Source organism: Gadus chalcogrammus, chromosome 18, assembly GCF_026213295.1.
Source record: "Gadus chalcogrammus isolate NIFS_2021 chromosome 18, NIFS_Gcha_1.0, whole genome shotgun sequence".
Lineage (NCBI taxonomy): Eukaryota > Metazoa > Chordata > Actinopteri > Gadiformes > Gadidae > Gadus > Gadus chalcogrammus.
Genome location: NC_079429.1, coordinates 5,823,715 through 5,843,218, shown reverse-complemented (window position 1 = coordinate 5,843,218; position 19,504 = coordinate 5,823,715). Strand labels below are relative to the sequence as shown.

Below are 19,504 nucleotides of genomic sequence, written 5' to 3'. Positions count from 1 at the left end.
AAAACATTCCTTTAGCATGTTAGATATGTTATGTCATCTCTGTATTTCTTTCTATGTTTTACCCCGCAAAAATAGTGCATCAATAACTCTGAATGACACGTTTTGCAACGAAAGATACAAAAATCACTGCGCGCAATTTGTTCAAATCAAAGATTTATTTAACAGTAGATAAAAAAAAGACATACATAAATTAATAGGCCTACATAAAACAACATTGATAAGGATAAGGACTGTCGGGATCAAAGGCATTTATATAATAACAGGAACCCAATGAAGACCAGCAATTTGGTGATACATGAGCTAACTTTTTCTCAAACTAAATTTAACATAAAATCAGTCAACACATATTCAGTGATGTGTGACGCTATGTGGTCTCTCTGTGAATAGCGATAGAAGTGTGTGGGTCTGTATGGGTGCAGGAGCAGTTCTACATCTGCCGGTGTATGAATACATATGATGTGCGTGTGTGTACTGTGCACACATGTCAATGGGAGTGTACATACCAAGAACCACGGATGATATAATCTACAGCTATCAAGTCGAGAACCAAGGATCATTAAAATATTCTCTGTGTCTACAATCTTGCGCCCCGTTCACATTCAAATATCACAGGGGTGACTTCACTTCTATCCTACAAATATGCACTTTTTAATTGCAACATACTCTAATTAGTCTTGTTTAATTTCTGCCCTTTCGGCAAAAATCTGCAAAACCTTGTCGGATAGAAGGTTGAGTGACCCCCAAGAACATAACCATTACAGCTTATGGTTACATGGTAACACATTTCACGTTACATTTATTGATTGCTTGGTTGGAACAAAAAACGAACAGAAGTGAAGTGCATACTGCAGTTGTTCATGATGTTTGGTTCAAGTATCAAATCTGTAAGCCAGTGAGGATGTTTTCAAGTGTGTTAGACGCAGATGGGGGAGCTAGACAGCATCTGGTCTCGTGTGTCCCCTAGGGCAGCCATATATCAATTCTGATGCTGTGGCTCCTTCAGCATGTAACTATACCCTTAAGCATATTATTAGTTACGTTAATGTCTGCTAAAGACACCTTGAGGTTGGTGACTTGGTGCTACTTATTACAAGGACACGCATTCAGACATTCAGTTTTTATCCTCCTTCACTTGACCGATTGTATCAACCTGATGCACCCGCACAATATCGTAATAGACCTCTGAAAACAATACGATAACATATCTGTCATTTTCAGAGGGGACCTAAACATTGGACTTTCATGTCTTTCTGCCCCTTCGCGGGGTTGGTTTGTTAAGCTACAGTCTCCATTAGCTCCTAGAAGCCAAAGACAGAGTGGAAAGTAGAATCAACCAACATTTCATTACCCGCCCCACCATATTGTCAGGAAAAATTGCTTCATACCAGTAAAATAACACTTCTAATGTCAATTGGTTGTTGACACACTAGACAGAACTACAAATATGCAACAGCAAAGATGTCAGCTAGTAGCCTTAAAATGTAGACTAGATAATGACAATTCATAAGATATTTATGATATATAATGTGTAATAAATATTTGCTAAATAAACATTCTTTTTTAGAATTTATTTCTAGAATGATTGAAATAATGGACTCTCTTGTATATATAGTATACAACATGTAACGCAACTGTGCTAACATCGAATCAAAACCCAACACATTGCATAGCAATGTATTACAGTTTCCATAATCGCATAATTCCATAACTACAAGACATACACTTGAATTTGGCTTCACCGAGCGGATCCAACACAGGGCTCGCTGTTCCTTCAATGTTCTTATTGTAGCGTAGAGTAACATATACAATCCCACTATATAGCCACACATCTATAGCCAGCACATACACATATAGCCTCCAAGCTATCCAGTAGAAGGACCATGTACGAGGTCAAAGAGCAGTTCTGTCCAGAATACTGCGTCTACCCTTTCTTCCCTTTTCCCCTCTATCCATACATCCATCCATCCTCCGACTGGTTAAAGATATACATACACGTATGTTTCAGTTACATATACAGTATGTAACTGCTAAACATTACATTTAGTAGTAGTCATTTTGTAAGTTTATAAGAAACTATGGTGAGTACTACGGTGAGCTATAGAGATGGAAAGATGAGCTTTGTAAAGTCTGAGCTTTATAAGCGCACACTCACAGTAAATATTTCCTTTACGCTTATTGCAAATGAATATTTAAGCTTTGCCTTTTTTTTATTGATGCCATTTAAATCTTGTGTAGAGTATTTAATAGTGGAAGATGTCATAGATGTGGGAGTGTGTGTGTGCGTGCGCATATGTATGTGTGCGTGGTGGTGCGTGCATCTCAGCAGTCATGTGTACATGCTGCTCGTGTCCGTTGTGTTGTTATGTAGGCAGGGCCTGTTTTGAGTTAAACCCTGAACAGCTGATCCTGATAGCTGCTAAGCCCTTCTACTGATAAACACAGCGCTGGAGGCATGGCCCACCAGGCCTGGCCTCAAGAGTCTGGCCTGATCTCGCCCGTTTACGTTCTGTTTCTCTCTGCAGATCAGTCTGGTGTTAACAGTTCATGGCGAATAGTTCTTAAATCTTACCGAGAGCACCCTTTAAGGCTAGTGTACTAAGCCGTATGTTTATGGCCTGATTCTTTATTTGGGGGTTGGCAAATAGAAAAACATCTGAATTTATAGACCAAATTATTTACACAAAAAGTGTAAAGAACTGCTTGCATATTTTAATGCTGATAAAGAGTGTGTTCACAGTATATACGTGTAAGCAAGCGGAAAATAAGCTCCAAAACTATTTGAATGCCTTGCCTTCATTCAGTTAACAGTCGAAACATGCACTAGCCTGAAGGATTTTGCTGTAGTTTCCACACATTTAGGAGTCAGTGGTGATTGTATCATCAGTGTAAAGTATTCACGATGTGCAGCTTGCTGTGTGTTCATGTAGACTGTTAATTCCCTAAAGGTCACACAACGGTAGGGCTTTAAGAGTGATGTGAAAGGAACTTACTTCTTAGGTAGACCTAGGAACTTCTACTTTTCAAGTGGTGATGCACTATTGGGTGCTTTCGGTTACTTTGAGTGTGATGGTACGGTTGCGAGACGTATAGGTACTGTTCACACATCCCAAAACATGGACGAAACATCAGGAGAACCAGGGATGGTGTTTGGTGAGCAGCTACTAGAGACACTATGCTCCGGTACAGTACTAGAATAACCCCAGCAGTTAAAACAACTCAAGGCTTCATTATTCTAAAATGTTTGGTCAAGAAGCACCAAGATGGCCACCTTGATCTTATTTTACGGAAATGCAGATCACATGATAGAAACCCTCCGATAAGTACAATTCCGATGCTTGAATATATCAACAGAAATCGGACTAAGCCCGACCTGGGTTTGGCTTGGGAGATTCCCCCAACGAGGAGGTATTGAATACTACACAATCAACAACAAAGTGACGTTTTAAGAAAGCCACTGTTAGTTTGCAAAGTAAATATCTAGTACATCTTAAACTCCTTTTTGTAGATGGTTTTACTCCAAAGTAGTTGTGCTTTTAACCAGGAGGGGAGTGATTGTGGCGTGCTGGAGGGACTGTTGTAGTTTAGTTCTAAAGGCGAGAGGATCGGTCTCACAGTTTTAGTTTTGTTTTGCTGTTCTGTCCACTGAAAATGTTTTGGTGCAACCGTCTTTTGACCGCTGAGGAGAGGATTTTATACCTGAACACGTTACAGCAGGGAGGGAACCATAAGGAAAATAATTGGAGGGAACGTGGAGCTTAAAAACCATATAACCATTGCAGACACCCCTGTGTCACCTATGTGTCTGTCCCCCTGCCCTGACCCTTGCCCTTTGACCCTAAAGGTGCTTCCTGGTCCGAGCGGTTAGGCCACAGTGGGCGAGGTACTCCAGAAGCACCATCGGCGGCGGTGCTGGTGCTTGTTGGCCACCAGATCCTCCTTCTCCCGCTCCTTCCTGGCGCGCCGGTAGTGATCCTCCTCTTTCAGGTACCACACGGGTGGCCAGCGGTGCCGCTCAAAGTACCGCTGGTTCTCTGGAGAAACAGCGGCTGAAACCGTTCAGGTCCAAACACTATGTGGGCTCCAGGCAGTGTGTACAACAACATGTAGAAAACGTACATTGTGTTTACTTGAATTCAGTTATTGCTTGTTATGTTAGCAATATGCTCCATACCATCTCTGGAAGGAAAGATCCCTTGTCTGGGATCATTCTCATGTTTTTTTTGTTAATATTAGATTTAGAGTAGATGGATTTAGCTTAGGGTTAAGGGTTAAGGAGTGTCAGATAATGTAATCGGTTAAGCCCTTTGAGACTAATTTGGATACAGGGATATACATTCAAATGGACCAGACTTGAGAGCGGCCTTACCTTGAGACTTGGACTTGATCTCTTTGCGGTAGTTTGCGCACACGCTGTTGTAATGGGTACATATGTGGTGTAAACACCAGACTGCAAGTTGGCTTGCATTGTGAAACTGGAAAAAGAGACCGAAGAAATGTCAATGGAGTGACAAAACAGGCAAAAAATAAATCTTGAGGTAACTCCGAAACCAAACCGGGCCAATCTCTGTAAAGACGTCAACAATCGCTGAGAGGCAGAGCTGTCGGTTGAAGCGAATACAACACATCTGAGCACTGACTCTGGGTCAGCCTCTGCATGCTGTCGGAAGCTTAAAGCTTTAGTTCTAAAGCTCTGAAATCGGCACAAACCCAAAAGGCTGTCAGACAGCTGTCGTACGCCCGATTTGGACAGGGAACCATATTGGTAAACAAACACGATCATTCTCGTGGTATGGCGGATCAATTTGCAGGTATCAATGTACAGGGGGGTGTGGGGGAAAAGTCTTACTAGTTTGGTTTGGGCTGAGGAGTTCCTGCACAAGGATGCAGATATCGAAGCACAATGCGACACTTCAATTCTGTCTCATAACCTGCCATATCGTCTGCGTGAACATGCCTATTTAAAGTACATCAGGGGTGTTAGCTTCTTATCAGTGGGCCAACTTCTGCAGAACTTGTAATCTTCATGTCTCAGTCGTCAAAGCTTATGGAGGTGAGTAATGAATATTTAAACCTGGATGAATTCAGCCCCAGAGGCAACACAGGACCAACGGTGCTTCCAGCATTGTTCCCAGATCAGCTTGAGATGGAAAGGAAAAGTGTTGTAAGACATGAAGCTTACCTGAGCCAGCTCAAGATAGGTGAGCACATCTCCATCAACATCCTGTCCTGCTCTGGCAGCTCTGCTCAGCTCAGTGACGGTGTATTGTTCTGGTGAACCATGGTGTGTTTGTGAGAGAGAGAGAGAGAGAGAGAGAGAGAGAGAGAGAGAGAGAGAGAGAGAGAGAGAGAGAGAGAGAGAGAGAGAGAGAGAGAGAGAGAGAGAGAGAGAGAGAGAGAGAGAGAGAGAGAGAGAGAGAGAGAGAGAGAGAGAGACGATAGAGAGAGAGAGAGAGAGGATTCAAATAAAGCCACGAAATGCAAATGAGGGAAAGAGGAGTGAACACAAGAGAGATAAAAGGCAAAAAGAGAGAGAGAGAGAGAGAGAGAGAGAGAGAGAGAGAGAGAGAGAGAGAGAGAGAGAGAGAGAGAGAGAGAGAGAGAGAGAGAGCAGGAGGGGACAGAGGAGGAGGAGTGAGATGAGGAGAGGGAGTGAGTGAGGGAGGGGTCGGGTAGGGAAAGTGAGACAGAGATGGAAAGAGATGACGTCAGTTTTTTTCTCATACATTAATCATCAACCCGAGTGTTTCATAAGCTCAGAAGGCAGGTGCACGCCCACACTCCAAAATGTAGGGAATGACAGTTGGGCAGGTTGGAAACACACACACAGATACACACAAACACGTACACACTATGTGTGTATGCATAGATTTAGAACATTGTTTTTTGTTATTTTGTATCAAGATAGAAAATAGGTCAAAGAGGATAAAGGCTCAACGTTGTTTGCGTCAGCTGTCGAAACTGAAGTCGAACACGGTGATTCAGCCTCGGCCCCGTGTAGTCACTGAAATGGTCGCAGGCCTGCCATTTTGTCTGCCTGAACCCTCCAACCTTCCTTTGTTTCGAGTACATCAGGGACGGTGACTCATTCTTAGCGGTGACATGCGTCTGACGGCAGGGGACAGCCCCTATTCTACCTGTGAGTGCCGTGAGTCGAGGCAGGCACAGTCTGTTGGCCAGAGCAGTCAGCTCCATGGGGTCCAGCTCTGGTCCGGGGGACAGGCTGTCTGTGTACAGGTACTCCAGCACCGACTGCATGCACACGCGGCTGGTGTTCGGGAACACCACCTGAACACACGGGATTGGATGAATAGGATTGTACTTGCACACAATCGTCTACTTTTCACAGATACAGACATACTTTTTGATGCATGGCAAATCAAGGATGACTTTTAGGACGATGTGATGAGATTGTATGCTTCACAAAATGGTCAAAAATGGTCATTTTTTAATGAGCGGAAATGATCAGAAGACTGAGGGAAAGGGTTGGAGAGCATAAAGACATGACAACACAAGCACTAAAACCTTAAGCAGCTCTCCTCTCAGCCATGTAGCTGAGCCAACACAAGTCATTTCCAGTAATTGGTTAGCTTCTTTTGCATCTTTCCATTGGTATGGTTGTTTGGATATTCATCCATTCCTGTTCACAAACCGATCTGTTAAGTCGCCACCATAAACACTAAAAGGCTTTTTGGTGATATTTATTCTTAACACACACACACATATACAGGTCCACATTGACCTATACCGAACCTGTACTGAACATGATCTGCCCTTCATTTTATAAAACAACAATAAATCACGATCCTGAAGAAAATGGCTTACATTTGGCTTACCAACCTTAAATGCTAAAACAAATGAAGCGACTGAAAAGTACTACACATATATATGAACGACCCTGAAAGTGCTTAATGTTCCTACCTCATTGTTGCAGCTTTCCATGAAGGACCCTCCGAATAAAACAGCCATCCAATCACAGCTTGCGATCAGCAAGGGCTTATGGGCACTGATGGTGCCGTCATCCAATCGAAACGTGACATCTGTGAGCGGTTGGCCCAGAAAGAAACAATCAAACAGTCAAGGCCTAAAGAAGACATACATATGGAGGCATTTCGTTTGTTGCATGTTCTCTTTGAGGTCTGTACAGCACTTAGAGATTGCCGCACTATGAAAAGTGCTTTATAAATAAATTGAATTAAGGTTCCTGCTAATCCTGTCATTTTGACTGACTTCTGGACTTGATTTCTTGACTCTGCTGCTTCCCAAGGACAGCGCCAGAACCGACAAACCTGTGAATGTGTTCTTGGTCAGGCACTCCTTGATGCGGTTGGCCTTGCGGACATGGAACGCCTTGGTGATCTCTTGGTTCATGAAGGCCTCTTTGTTCATGATGTTCTCAACCATCATCCTCAGGTCAAACACCTCCAGGACCTCCGCGATCTGGGCTATCTTCATCAGGTCCCTCTCTTTCTCGTCCAGCTCCCCCGTGTACAGAAACCTGTTGGTGTGTGAAGAACGTGGGCTGTTATGGGTGATTCAAGTGGTCGCTGTTGACAGAGGTCTTATGTGTCACATTATATGCAGATCTCTGTTTTGTTTGCAAGAGATCCAGCTAACGTCAATGCCTCATCATTCATCCACCCAACTTAAACTTGGTTGTTGTGTGGGTCTTCCATCAAGTTCCATTATCCAGACCCCTGACTTTACAGTAACTCTCAGCCAAATCACAACTTCTATGCCGAAATGGCTGTTGATGGAGTTCTTCTAATGGCATTTTAGATGTGTTTGCAAAAAGGCCTAAGCTTTCCCTATAGACAGTATAAAAATTAGCTGTCAAAAACTATCGGTTAAAGACAACACACCTCAGCACTGCACTGAAGGGGCCAAGCTGAATGGAATAGTCCATCTTGACCACGGTCATGGGGGCCAGGGTGTCTGTGACAGGGTTTGGTATGTTCTCCTTGTGGATGCTGTAGAAAGCCTTGCTCCATGAGGCCAGGGACAGCTTGGTGCGCCGGTGTTTCCCGCTGAAACTCATCATCCGCAAGGTGCCGTCGCTCTGCGACAGAGGGATGTATCCATCACTGGTAAACAATGCTGAAAGATGTGTTACCTTAAAGAAGAACCTGCAACATCACCTCTGTTTCCGTAAAAGTTCAAGGGGAAGTTGGACTCCAGGCTTACCTTGGAAGCCCTTTGTGATACTGTAGACTCCAGGCTTACCTTGGTAGCCCTCTGTGATACTGTAGACTCCAGGCTTACCTTGGTAGCCCTCTGTGATACTGTAGACTCCAGGCTTACCTTGGAAGCCCTCTGTGATACTGTAGACTCCAGGCTTACCTTGGAAGCCCTCTGTGATACTGTAGACTCCAGGCTTACCTTGGAAGCCCTTTGTGATACTGTAGACTCCAGGCTTACCTTGGAAGCCCTTTGTGATACTGTAGACTCCAGGCTTACCTTGGAAGCCCTTTGTGATACTGTAGACTCCAGGCTTACCTTTTAGCCCTCTGTGATACTGTAGACTCCAGGCTTACCTTGGAAGCCCTCAGTGATACTGTAGACTCCAGGCTTACCTTGGAAGCCCTCAGTGATACTGTAGACTCCAGGCTTACCTTGGAAGCCCTCAGTGAGCAGGGGGACAGGTTCGGCAGCACAGCCACCTCCTCCTCCGTGTCCAAACTGAGCGTCCTCATGAGATGGTCCCTGCCGTGTCTCTCTGTGACCACCAGACACTGGGACTCGTCCGAGAAGTCCATCTGAAATGTCCCACAGGGTTCATTCCGGTCCAAGTATACGGTTACCAGGGTTAAATCACCCATCAAGAATTGATTGATTCTGCCTATCAGGTTGCACACATTTAAGACCATCCTAAGAATATCTTTCTTTATTTTTGTTCTTTGATTCATTGCCATTGCCAAAACAGCAGGATCTTCTAAAGTCATGCAATAAGATGCGTCAACACACCTGAAAGAGATCATAGAACTTGGACGAGGACGTGGACAGGTAGATCTTGTGGGCAAAGAGCTGAGTGTGGTCTTGCAGGACAAACAGGACGTCGGCACACAGCGGGCTGTCCAGCAGGAGGCGGGCCCCCCGAGACCGGCTCCTGGGGACCACCTCCGGGATCTTGATGAGCGGGGGAGGGGCTTTTGGGGGGAGGAAGGGCGCCTGGAGGAGGGGCTTCTGGACCTGATACAAGGAAGGGCAGAGGGCACAATCTCATTGACAATGCTGTCCAAAAACTTAACAGGTTTTTGGGTTCTGGGTGAAGTTGTCGTAAAAATGTAGAGAAAATAGTAAAATAAGGACTGTCTATTTAAAAAAAAATGATAATGGAAATTATCTAAAAGTATTTTCAAGCATTTTTTATTTTATAACATTTTGTACTGTGCACGCGATGTACCTTGCGCAGGTGAGACTTCCAGAACTGCAGGTGGCGCCGTGAGATGAGAGCGGCTCGTATGGCGTTGTCAAAGATGTCCTTGATGCCAAACTGGTCGAAGACGCTGGTCTCATAGTAGGGGATCCCCAGCTCCTTGGCCACCTCTCGGCCGCTTTCCGGTGGCAAGATGTCTCCCTGTTTTATAGGCCTATGAAGACAGACAAGGTGAAGGGCAAACCGTCAAATTAAAGAATGTAATATTCTTTGTTTATTTCAGATTGTTTAATTGCCATTGTAACGATGGTAGCTCAGGAGGTACAGCAGGTCATCTGGCAAAGGGAAGGTTGCTGGTTTGATACCCTGCTTTTCTTCGCTAAGTGTCAAGAGACAAGACGAGAGGCCAGACACCTAAACCCTAACTGCTCCTGAACAGCTGGCTGTTGCTTTGCATGGCTGACATAATTGGTCGTATGAATGTGTGTATAAATGGATGACTATGAAGGCACTAATTATAAAAATCATCGAATGGCCATATGCAATAATAGTGCTTTATAAATGCGTCCATTTACCATCACCATCCTTTCTGTCCCAATATAATGCTCAGCATGTCGACAAGCAAGCGCAGCATCAAACCCCGCATTGAGAGTTTCATTCAAGAACACACCTGGGTTCTCTAATAGAAATGGGAGAAAGCTTTATTGCCTGCGGCATAAAATGACCCATCCGTTCACACACTAAGGCTTAAGGGTGCCCAGAATCAGGGGCGCTGCAGATCCAATGTATTCTTCGCCTCTCGTTGTGTGAGGTTGTACCTGGCCATTGGTCTTCTGGCCCGGTTCACAGCCTCTAGGTCAGCGTATCGCAGGTCCAGCTGGCAGCCCACCAGGATGACGGGGGTCCGCGGGCAGAAGTGCTTTATCTCCATGGACCACATGGTCTTCACGTGGTGCAGAGAGTGAGGGTTGGCTATGGAGAAGCAGAGCACCACCACATCTGACCTGAAATAGGAGAGAGAGAGAGAGAGAGAGAGAGAGAGAGAGAGAGAGAGAGAGAGAGAGAGAGAGAGAGAGAGAGAGAGAGAGAGAGAGAGAGAGAGAGAGAGAGAGAGAGAGAGAGAGAGAGAGAGAGAGAGAGAGAGAGAGAGAGAGAGAGAGAGAGAGCGGGAGAGGGAGATATGAAGTGTTACCTGCAAGCTAGTACTTTTTTCTAGTACTGCATATAGAGCAATGAAATATTTTCCTGGTACCTAATTTAGGTATCGCCAAGTGAGTATGAGGAGGACATTGGGACAAATATGACAAAATAACATGCATACGTATGATGTAGGTATGTATATTTGTGTGTGTGTGTTCATGCCTGTGTGTCTGGTAGTGGCTGTGCGTGCGCGAGTGTGTGTGTGTACTTTGAGAAAGTGCACGACTGCTTAAATTATTTTAAACTCGACCGTTCGTAATCAATTTGTTTTAGATTATCAGCACAAACCTTTACAATGAATACATTCCAGAAACAGTATAAAGATTAAGATAAGAGTTAACATTTTACAGTCTACTAGAGTGTCAATCCTGAAACCCGGCCATCTATTTTGAAGTAGTGTACTATTCGAAGCAATAGAGAGCAAGATGCAAGCTAGGAGCACACATCCATCTGAAATGCGGCCACTGAGCTGGACAGAGAAGTGAACAGGATGAAGGGACAACCGTGCAGAAGTCCGTTGATCATGGCTTTGCAGACAGACGGAGGTGCATCAGAGCGAGCCAAAAGCCATCGATCTCTTATCAACGCTTTGATAGCGAGGAAAGTGTTGTACTTTAAACCTGAGTGCTCTAGATCACTCAATCAAACAACCCATGTATTTATGGATAACCTTCTGGAAAACTGTATTTAGTTTAGCCGTTTGAAAGCTATCTCAGGATAGCTTTCAAAAGTGAAAGGTGATAAACACAAAAACAAGCAACAAAAGTGCCTCCACTCCCATGTTTCAGGGCTTGACCAATATCTGCATTTCTATCGAAAGATCTGGCAAAGACTCTTTTTAACCTTGGCCATCAGAGCGACATTAAAGCTGAGTGGCTTTGGTCCAGTCTCTGCCAGAAGGCATTAGGGAGTCTGAACTCTGTGTTACGTAACGCTAATACTGTGCGGCAAATGTACAGAGGTCTGAAGGGGAAATGTGGGTTTGGATTACGGTCAACTGACAAGTTCCGTTAAATCACCATAACACTTTTCCTCTACGGTTGTAGGCTCTCTGGCTGGCTAGAAGTCAAAAAGTTGTTTTAACGTCTAAGAGGTATTCACTGATATGGAGATGTTGTAGAATGTTCTGTTTGACTGTATTACATAGGACTACAAGAAAAAATAAAAGTGGGTCTTTTGTGCCGGGAAGTCTTTGATATGAAGGTCGTCCTGGCGATCTGCTGACACGGGTTGGATGGTCGCGCAGGTGACCCCAGAGAATAGCGGTAAGAGGCTGAGGGAGGACAGGAAACTGGGCCAACTAGTCACTTAGCGAGGAGTAAACAGGACGGGCAAGTATTGATGCCCTCGCAGAGGCAGATCTACTGCGCCGGCCTGAGAGAATGTAGGTTGTGCTCCGGCACGTGAGCCAGTAAACGGAGCAGAGAGGCGTTTTTAAAGACAGGGGCTTTGAGATTGTTTGCGGAGAGTCCTGGGAAAGTCAAATCGGATTCTCACGAGAACACTGTTACGAAACACAAGTTTGGCGATGTGATGTTTTTTATTTCATTTATGTAGGTTGGCACCTCAAACGAGGCTTTAGGAGGCTTGGCTGACCACGGCACTCAATCAGAGGGGGGAGATGGCCTTAAGTACCCTAAGAGTAGAGCGCAAGACTGAGAGGCTTGCAGTAGCAGTGGGAGGCAGAAAGCCAAGAGTACATCTCAATAATGTCCTGCAGTATGTGTTCACTGAACGCTGAAAGCTGCGGTAACAGCTTGGTGGTGTTGGATCTGAGGCCAGGCTAAAGGCTCCCTTCCTGTGTTATTTGATGCTTCTGAGAAGATGGACATCGAAAACATAAAGTATAGACGTGCTCCAACTGCTCTAGTCTACGCCAGGACACACACAATCACACATCCATTCAAACCACCCATGTGTCCTACCGGCCGTAAGCAAAGCGCCTGTCTTTGTGGTGATCTCCAAATGTGTCCCACAGCCGTAGAGACACACTGACCTCGTCCACCACATCTCTGGATCGCTCCAGGACCTGGGGGAGAAACCGTCAGACACACACAATGATGTCCGGTACATAATAGCAGAGTCATGGCGGATTCAGCTTCAGACCCAGACAGAGGACGGGTGAGATGACTCAATTTTAGATCACCCTGGTCGGTCAATCTCTATAAAGACTGAAGTATGGCCACCCACCATCTCATCCATGAGTGGCTTGCCATCCATTAGGGGCGTCAATACCGTTGACACAGAGTATGATTATTTCGACCACTTACTATATATTTATAGACCCAGATTGTACATCAATGGATAAAAATGAAGGGACAATGATGATGTCTCTACACACTTGTACCCGACAGTTCCACAGGGTTATAGAGACCTCCAACCTGTAGGGGTAGCCCAAAACCACTTCTTACACCACCATGTTTCTCAAAGGTGACATATTATACCACCAGGTGTAAGTCACAAATCTAGGTGGACACACCCACTTGTGATGTCACTAAAAAACAGGAAGAGGCAGATTTTCAAAACGGCTTGTAATGGCTGATCACACTCACACCTGGTGGTATAATATGGGACCTTTAAGCCCACATGCATTAGTAGTAGTACCTCCTGGCAGACGCGGTACTGGTCGATGGCCCAGACGGTGGGGACGTGTGTGGCCAGCAGCTGGTACTGGGTGAGGGTGGTGTTGCAGGCCCGGGCACAGATGAGCCGGGTCTTCCCCACGGCGTTGTCCCCCACCACCACACACTTGATGGTCTCCACGTTGGGTCGCTCGTAGTCCATCATCTACCTCGAGGGGAAACTTCAGGGGGCGGAGACACAGCAGTTAGCATATAGCTCAACTGATGATGGGTCCTATTTCAACATCACTCAAAATTTTGAAATTTCTTCCTAAAATTATGACATAATGAGTTATTATTATGTAATAATCCTTTAAAAGTCATAATCCTGCATATGAGTCCATAGGCAACATCACAGCCCCGCTATTATCATTATCATTTTATAATTATCATCTGTTATTAAATCCTCTCCCAGTTGCCCAGAAGTACACTCCCAGTTACCAAGAAGAATGACCGCAGTCTAACCCCTGGAATATGACTTAATGGTTCCAGAGCGCCAGCGCATGCGTAAATGTTTTTGTGCCAGTATGATTTGTGTGGATCCTCGAAACGCACCAAAATCCTAAGTATTGATTCTGTATGTTGTGCTTATTGATTTATTTGCTCTGCTTAAATAGCCCCGTGCCAGGAAGCCATTATTTGAAAGCTATTATCTTATTCTGGTGCTACGCGGCTCTGATTACATAGACACATATCACATTAACAAGGTTGATATCTGTCACACGCACACGCACACAGACACACACACACACACACACACACACACACACACACACACACACACACACACACACACACACACACACACACACACACACACACACACACACACACACACACACACACACACACACACCTCATCTGACCCATTCCAGGCTAATTTGAATCCGTTTTCTTTTTGTATTCTTTGTATATGCTGTTACAAAGTCTGTGCCAGTAAGGGCCACACTAAAATGCACAACACATCATGGGCTCCAGCGATACCACAGATGGTTGAGAAGCCAGTGACGGCTTTACAGAGAAGCCTTAAGCCATACTGTATTGTAGCATGCAGTCGTCAGAGCGACATGACCTGCAGGATGGAAGGTCTATAAGGACCACTTCAACTGTTGAAGGGTCTTTCAGCCATTGGTGCATCAGTTGTTATCCTGAAGCTGCAATCAGCAAGTTATGCTCAGCCAGCTTTGTTATGATTAAATCGTGTTTTGATTCGGTCTCGTGTTTCTCACGTATTTGTTTGGCCAATGCATGAGAATCAAGAGACTCAATCAAAACACAACGTAATCAAAACCAAGTCAGGCTGATTGCAGCTTTGAAGACAGGGGCACTTGCTGCTCTGACATACATCTGATCATGTCCCATCTTTCCCACTTATTGTCTACTTATTGCCTGTCTCATTTCATTGTCTTCACTGTGAATCATAAACCCTTTGAACTGACTACCTACTGCAGGGCACTGCTAACAACTACTCTATCTATATACTGATGGTGACAAATAACAGCAATTTAACCAGGGCCAGGGGCCGACATCTGTAGGTTAATGCCTTGATTTTCATCACAAATCAAGCCAGAGCCAGCTCATTTGTTTGACACCTGTGTTTACACCAGCTCATTACCCAAATCCTGATGGTTGACACCCTTATATACAGCTGATCCCTTTTCTGAAGCAGAACTCCTTTTTCCTGGCGAGGTCATTCTTTCAGCGCCGCGTTAACCTTGGTCTGTCTTATCTCTGCTGTCTGTGTGATGCAACGTCACCGTATGCTGACTAACCGTCCGGCTGTCTGTCTGTTCGGCCCTCCCTGTGCCCGAATTAGCCCCCCTTAGATCTGAGGCCCGCAGACCAACTGGCCCAAACACCCACTCCTGGTCACTCACCGGTGCATCTTCTAAAGGAATACTACTGACGTAACAACCAAAGCACCGTTGTGCAAGAGGAAGGTAACGACTTATGAACAACAGGGGGATGGAAAACAAAACATGAAAATGTTTCCTTTGCATTCTGAACGCAGAGGAAGATATGACCATGAGTAAAGCCAAAACACTGCAAACTAGCGCAGTATATTATGAAGTCAGCACAGCCTGATCAAGATGTCATTCAATTCCCCAACGAACACACAACATGCTGGCTCAAATGGCCTCTACACTTTTGCATGGATATGGTCGGCTGGACCGGCACCATGGATTCACTGCAGATGGATCCTCTTCAGCATGGGCATGAACGACGGGGAACAGGGGGGGAAGGAGTGGAGTGGAGGTGTGTAGGCAATAATCACTGGCTTCCGCTACCCACCCGATTCACGTTCTATCTCCACATTAGTCACCTTGCGATCAGGAACTCATGCTAAGAAGTTATCATTTTCTGCAATGGAAATGTTGACCCATTTGTTAGTGTTTATCTTTTTACGTCTTTGGGAAAACACACACACACACACACACACACACACACACACACACACACACACACACACACACACACACACACACACACACACACAATTCATTCTAAAAAACTGACAGGCCAGTTCAGTGTGCCTTTCTCGTTAAAATGCACCATTCTTGTTATATCACCTTTTAATCCTCAGAGATAAGCGTTAAGTGGAAAGGAGTGACGTTTTTATGTGTTGCATCGCGACCACTCTTGTCAGGAAGTTATTCCTGCAGCACTCAGCTGATGGGAGCACCAGGCTGAGCCGACGAGGTGGGATGTTGTGATGTAACGTTCAACATTTAGGCGGAGCAGTTGCCCTGAGAAACAGGAAACCATGCCATGCCTCGCGGGACATGGACCTGTCAACCGGCTTGTTTTGCGGGCATATTCACCCGGCGGACAGTGATAGGGATTTTATCTTTAAGGACGATAAAGACATGGCTTTTACAAAGTGCTGTCGTAAAAAATGGCATGAAACACACCACAACACGCAAAACAATTAAACCGTCAAAACCGTCACAATGCATTATTTATTATTTTGGGATTATGTGAATTCTGACGTCAACTGCTTGACCTTTAATCGACGTCACAGCATCGTTCTAAAAAAGGGCACAGCTGCTTCCACCGGAACTTTTCCGTCAAGACGGAGGCAATGTTGCAATACATTCAGGTGTTTGAGGCATGCACACTTTAAGAATGCATGGCAGCTCAGTGCCAAACTGTAAGTAGCTTGCTACTACAATATACAATATGCATTCTATACGATCCGATGTGACTGATGTAACTCTTTTGTAAGCAATAATGGTCACACTTTAATAGAAGCCTATACTCTGGCTTCACGGACACCACCCCTTCGCCTTTGTTCTCTCCACTCAGGTGCGGCACTGAGGTGTAAAGGAGTAAATTTTAAGCCTACCGTTTCCACCGAGCAAGATAGGTCCGCCTAACCCGAGGGAAAAAAAACCAAAAACCTGCAGTCAACACTTCAAAGTAAGTGTGCAAAAGTAACCTCGTGACACGAGCACGGACGGCAGCACACACATACACATACGCACACACACTCACACACTCGCAAACACACACACACACACGCACACACACGCACACGCGCACGAACGCACACACACACACACACACACACACACACACACACACACACACACACACACACACACACACACACACACACACACACACACACACACACACACACACACACCCAAAACACTACAACAGCGCTATAAGCGACGCTATCTGGCGAGGATCATGCCGTCATGGTGTTGTTACAGCCACACAGCGTCCGGCTCGTGGAGCAGTTAATCCGCGCCCTGGTCTTCAGCCGTGGTTGAATACTATCTGGCGTGTAGCAACTCTGTCCTTCCACCAGCCAGACATCCTGCTCTTACAGGGGCTGGAAAGACGAGCAGAGCGAGGGAGGGAGGGAGGGAGGGAGAAGAGAGAGAGAGAGCGCGAGGATGAGAGAGAGAGCGATGGAGAGAGGGAGAGGATAAGGGACACAGAGAGAGAGAGAGAGAGAGAGAGAGAGAGAGAGAGAGAGAGAGAGAGAGAGAGAGAGCGAGAGCGAGAGAGAGAGAGAAAGAAAGAGCGAGCGTGAGAGAGGAGTCAAGCTGCGAGATCATCTGCAGGCGCGCTGCACGCGGGCCGACGACGACGTGGATGCGATGCATTGTGACGTCAACGACCCCGTTCTATTTATAGCGCCGAGCGGCGTACGATTTCATTCAGGAAAAAGAAGGTGGAGTGCCCGAGAGGGAGAGCGAGAGAGGGAGAAAGCTGGTGGAGAGCGGGATGGAGTCATGCTCATTGACGGTGCAGGGCGTGCGGTTTCCTGTATGCACACCAGCCCAAACACCTGCACCTTGTTTGTTTATTATATCATGCATATTGATAATATATATATATATATATATATATATATTATATATATATATATATATATTACACATAACAATATCCATCCATCAATCATCATCTGTCTGCCAAATTGAAAGACAATCAGTTCATGAGCTTCATTTCGTTTTAGTTCGATATATATTCCCAACACCTTTTTAATGCCACATACATTCCTTGTCTTGTCTTTGTGTCACCATGAAGTTTAGTTGTGCCGTTCCGCACGGCTAAATCGTAACTCATCTGTAAGGAAGGACCAGCTTGCCGTTGTGTTGCAGGTGTATTTATCTGCACTTGTGTGTTTTTACTTTGCAGCTGCTCAGAGTGTTAAATCATTTCAGCTTGTCGGTGCCCTTGTGTTGGCTTGTTTTGAATACCAAAGCGTGGCGATGCCTCGTGTGTTCGCGTCGGTGTGTCTGCTGATTCTGGATGTCTCTGAGATTATCATTTGTCAGCGCCAGACATGGGGAGTGGTCAGAAGTGAGTTGGGAACATGAAAACACGGACTGGAAATGAATCATGACTGAGGAGCGGAGAGGGTATAGGTGTCCACCGGGTGGCTCCTCGAGCCCAAATGTCCCAGAGTGCCTTGATCTTCTTTTAGTAGCTTCTTCCCATCCGCCTCAGCCTCCCCTCTATCCTCCTTAACCTCTTCATCCTCCACCGTCTTCGCTTCAGCCTCACCGTTTCCTGTGGCAGTTGCTCTCCAACACACAAACACATTAACACACATTCTCTTTCTCTCTCTATCGTCTCTCTCTCTCTCTCTCTCTCTCTCTCTCTCTCTCTCTCTCTCTCTCTCTCTCTCTCTCTCTCTCTCTCTCTCTCTCTCTCTCTCTCTCTTTCTCTCTCTCTCTCTATCGTCTCTCTCTCTCTCTCTCTCTCTCTCTCTCTCTCTCTCTCTCTCTCTTTCTCTCTCTTCTCCCCCTCTCTCCTTCTCTCTCTTCTCTCACACACTCCCTCACTCCCAAACACACACACACACACACACACACACACACACACACACACACACACACACACACACACACACACACACACACACACACACACACACACACACACACACACACACACACACACACACACACACTCCCCTCTCACTCACTCACTCACACACACACACACACACACACACACACACACACACACACACACACACACACACACACACACACACACACACACACACACACACACACGATGACTCTCGGTTTCACATCATTCACAGATACCAGCTCACATGAATCACAGAGTGAAGGGTGTGTGAGATGAGGCTTTTATTTATGGATGTGCACTGTGCAGACAACACAAACAACAGTTATGCACTTACAGAGGTGCGCACTCTAGACTAAATAACAAACAGGATGAAGAATAGCACACCTGCAGACCCAGCTGCTGCATGCATACTCAAACATGACTTATGAACCTGTGAAGAGAAAACAACACAATGCTGGCTTTTACTAGTACCAACCAGCCATAAGATGTCATTGAGTTTGAAAGGGTTGGCCCCCTCGCATTTAGCCAAACATGACGCTTTGTCCGATGGGGCTTGAGTCCCGGTCTCAGTCAGATGTTAGCCCAGGCTCAGGTCCGAAGGGCTGGGAGGTGGTCTACATCACAGGCCCACTTGTCCCTCCCCATCTCCAGACATCTGAGAGGTGTGCCGACCATGGCCTTGTCAAGAAGCCTAAGAGGGTTAACCCTGATGGTGTGGGAAGATTTGACTAAATGCTCAGAAGGATTATAATCAGTATCTTGCATTATATGCAATATGAATGAGATAAGTGTGGAAAAAAACTCTTTCTTAAAATTCTTAAAATGATCATCCAATGTCCAGTGCCTCCAGTATGTTCTAATATTCCTTGTACAATATAATTCTTCCGATGGGATCGAGACAACCTCATGGTATGAAATTGTTGTGAAAGGAATGGATAAGGAAGGCTAGGTTAAAGGATAAGGGAAACTG

General features: G+C 45.5%; 1 protein-coding gene across 4 annotated transcripts; it reads right to left on the bottom strand.

Moving 5' to 3' along the window:
* Positions 1 to 177: 177 nt before the first annotated feature.
* Positions 178 to 16,685, bottom strand: rhobtb1 (Rho related BTB domain containing 1). 4 transcript variants are annotated; one of them, XM_056576733.1, is made up of 15 exons: positions 16,541 to 16,685; positions 15,487 to 15,555; positions 13,178 to 13,376; positions 12,499 to 12,602; positions 10,192 to 10,377; positions 9,401 to 9,587; positions 8,962 to 9,186; positions 8,610 to 8,753; positions 7,860 to 8,056; positions 7,287 to 7,495; positions 6,919 to 7,037; positions 6,135 to 6,285; positions 5,180 to 5,268; positions 4,367 to 4,472; positions 178 to 4,031 (listed from the first exon to the last, which is right to left on the bottom strand). In XM_056576733.1, the coding sequence occupies exons 3-15, from the start codon at positions 13,358 to 13,360 to the stop codon at positions 3,862 to 3,864; spliced, it is 2,070 nt and encodes a 689-aa protein (XP_056432708.1). In that variant the 5' UTR covers positions 13,361 to 13,376; positions 15,487 to 15,555; positions 16,541 to 16,685; the 3' UTR covers positions 178 to 3,861. The 4 variants fall into 4 exon arrangements, with proteins under 4 accessions (XP_056432708.1, XP_056432707.1, XP_056432710.1 ...); XM_056576732.1 differs by lacking the exon at positions 15,487 to 15,555; XM_056576735.1 differs by lacking the exon at positions 16,541 to 16,685 and having other exon boundaries at positions 15,487 to 15,592.
* Positions 16,686 to 19,504: the final 2,819 nt, after the last annotated feature.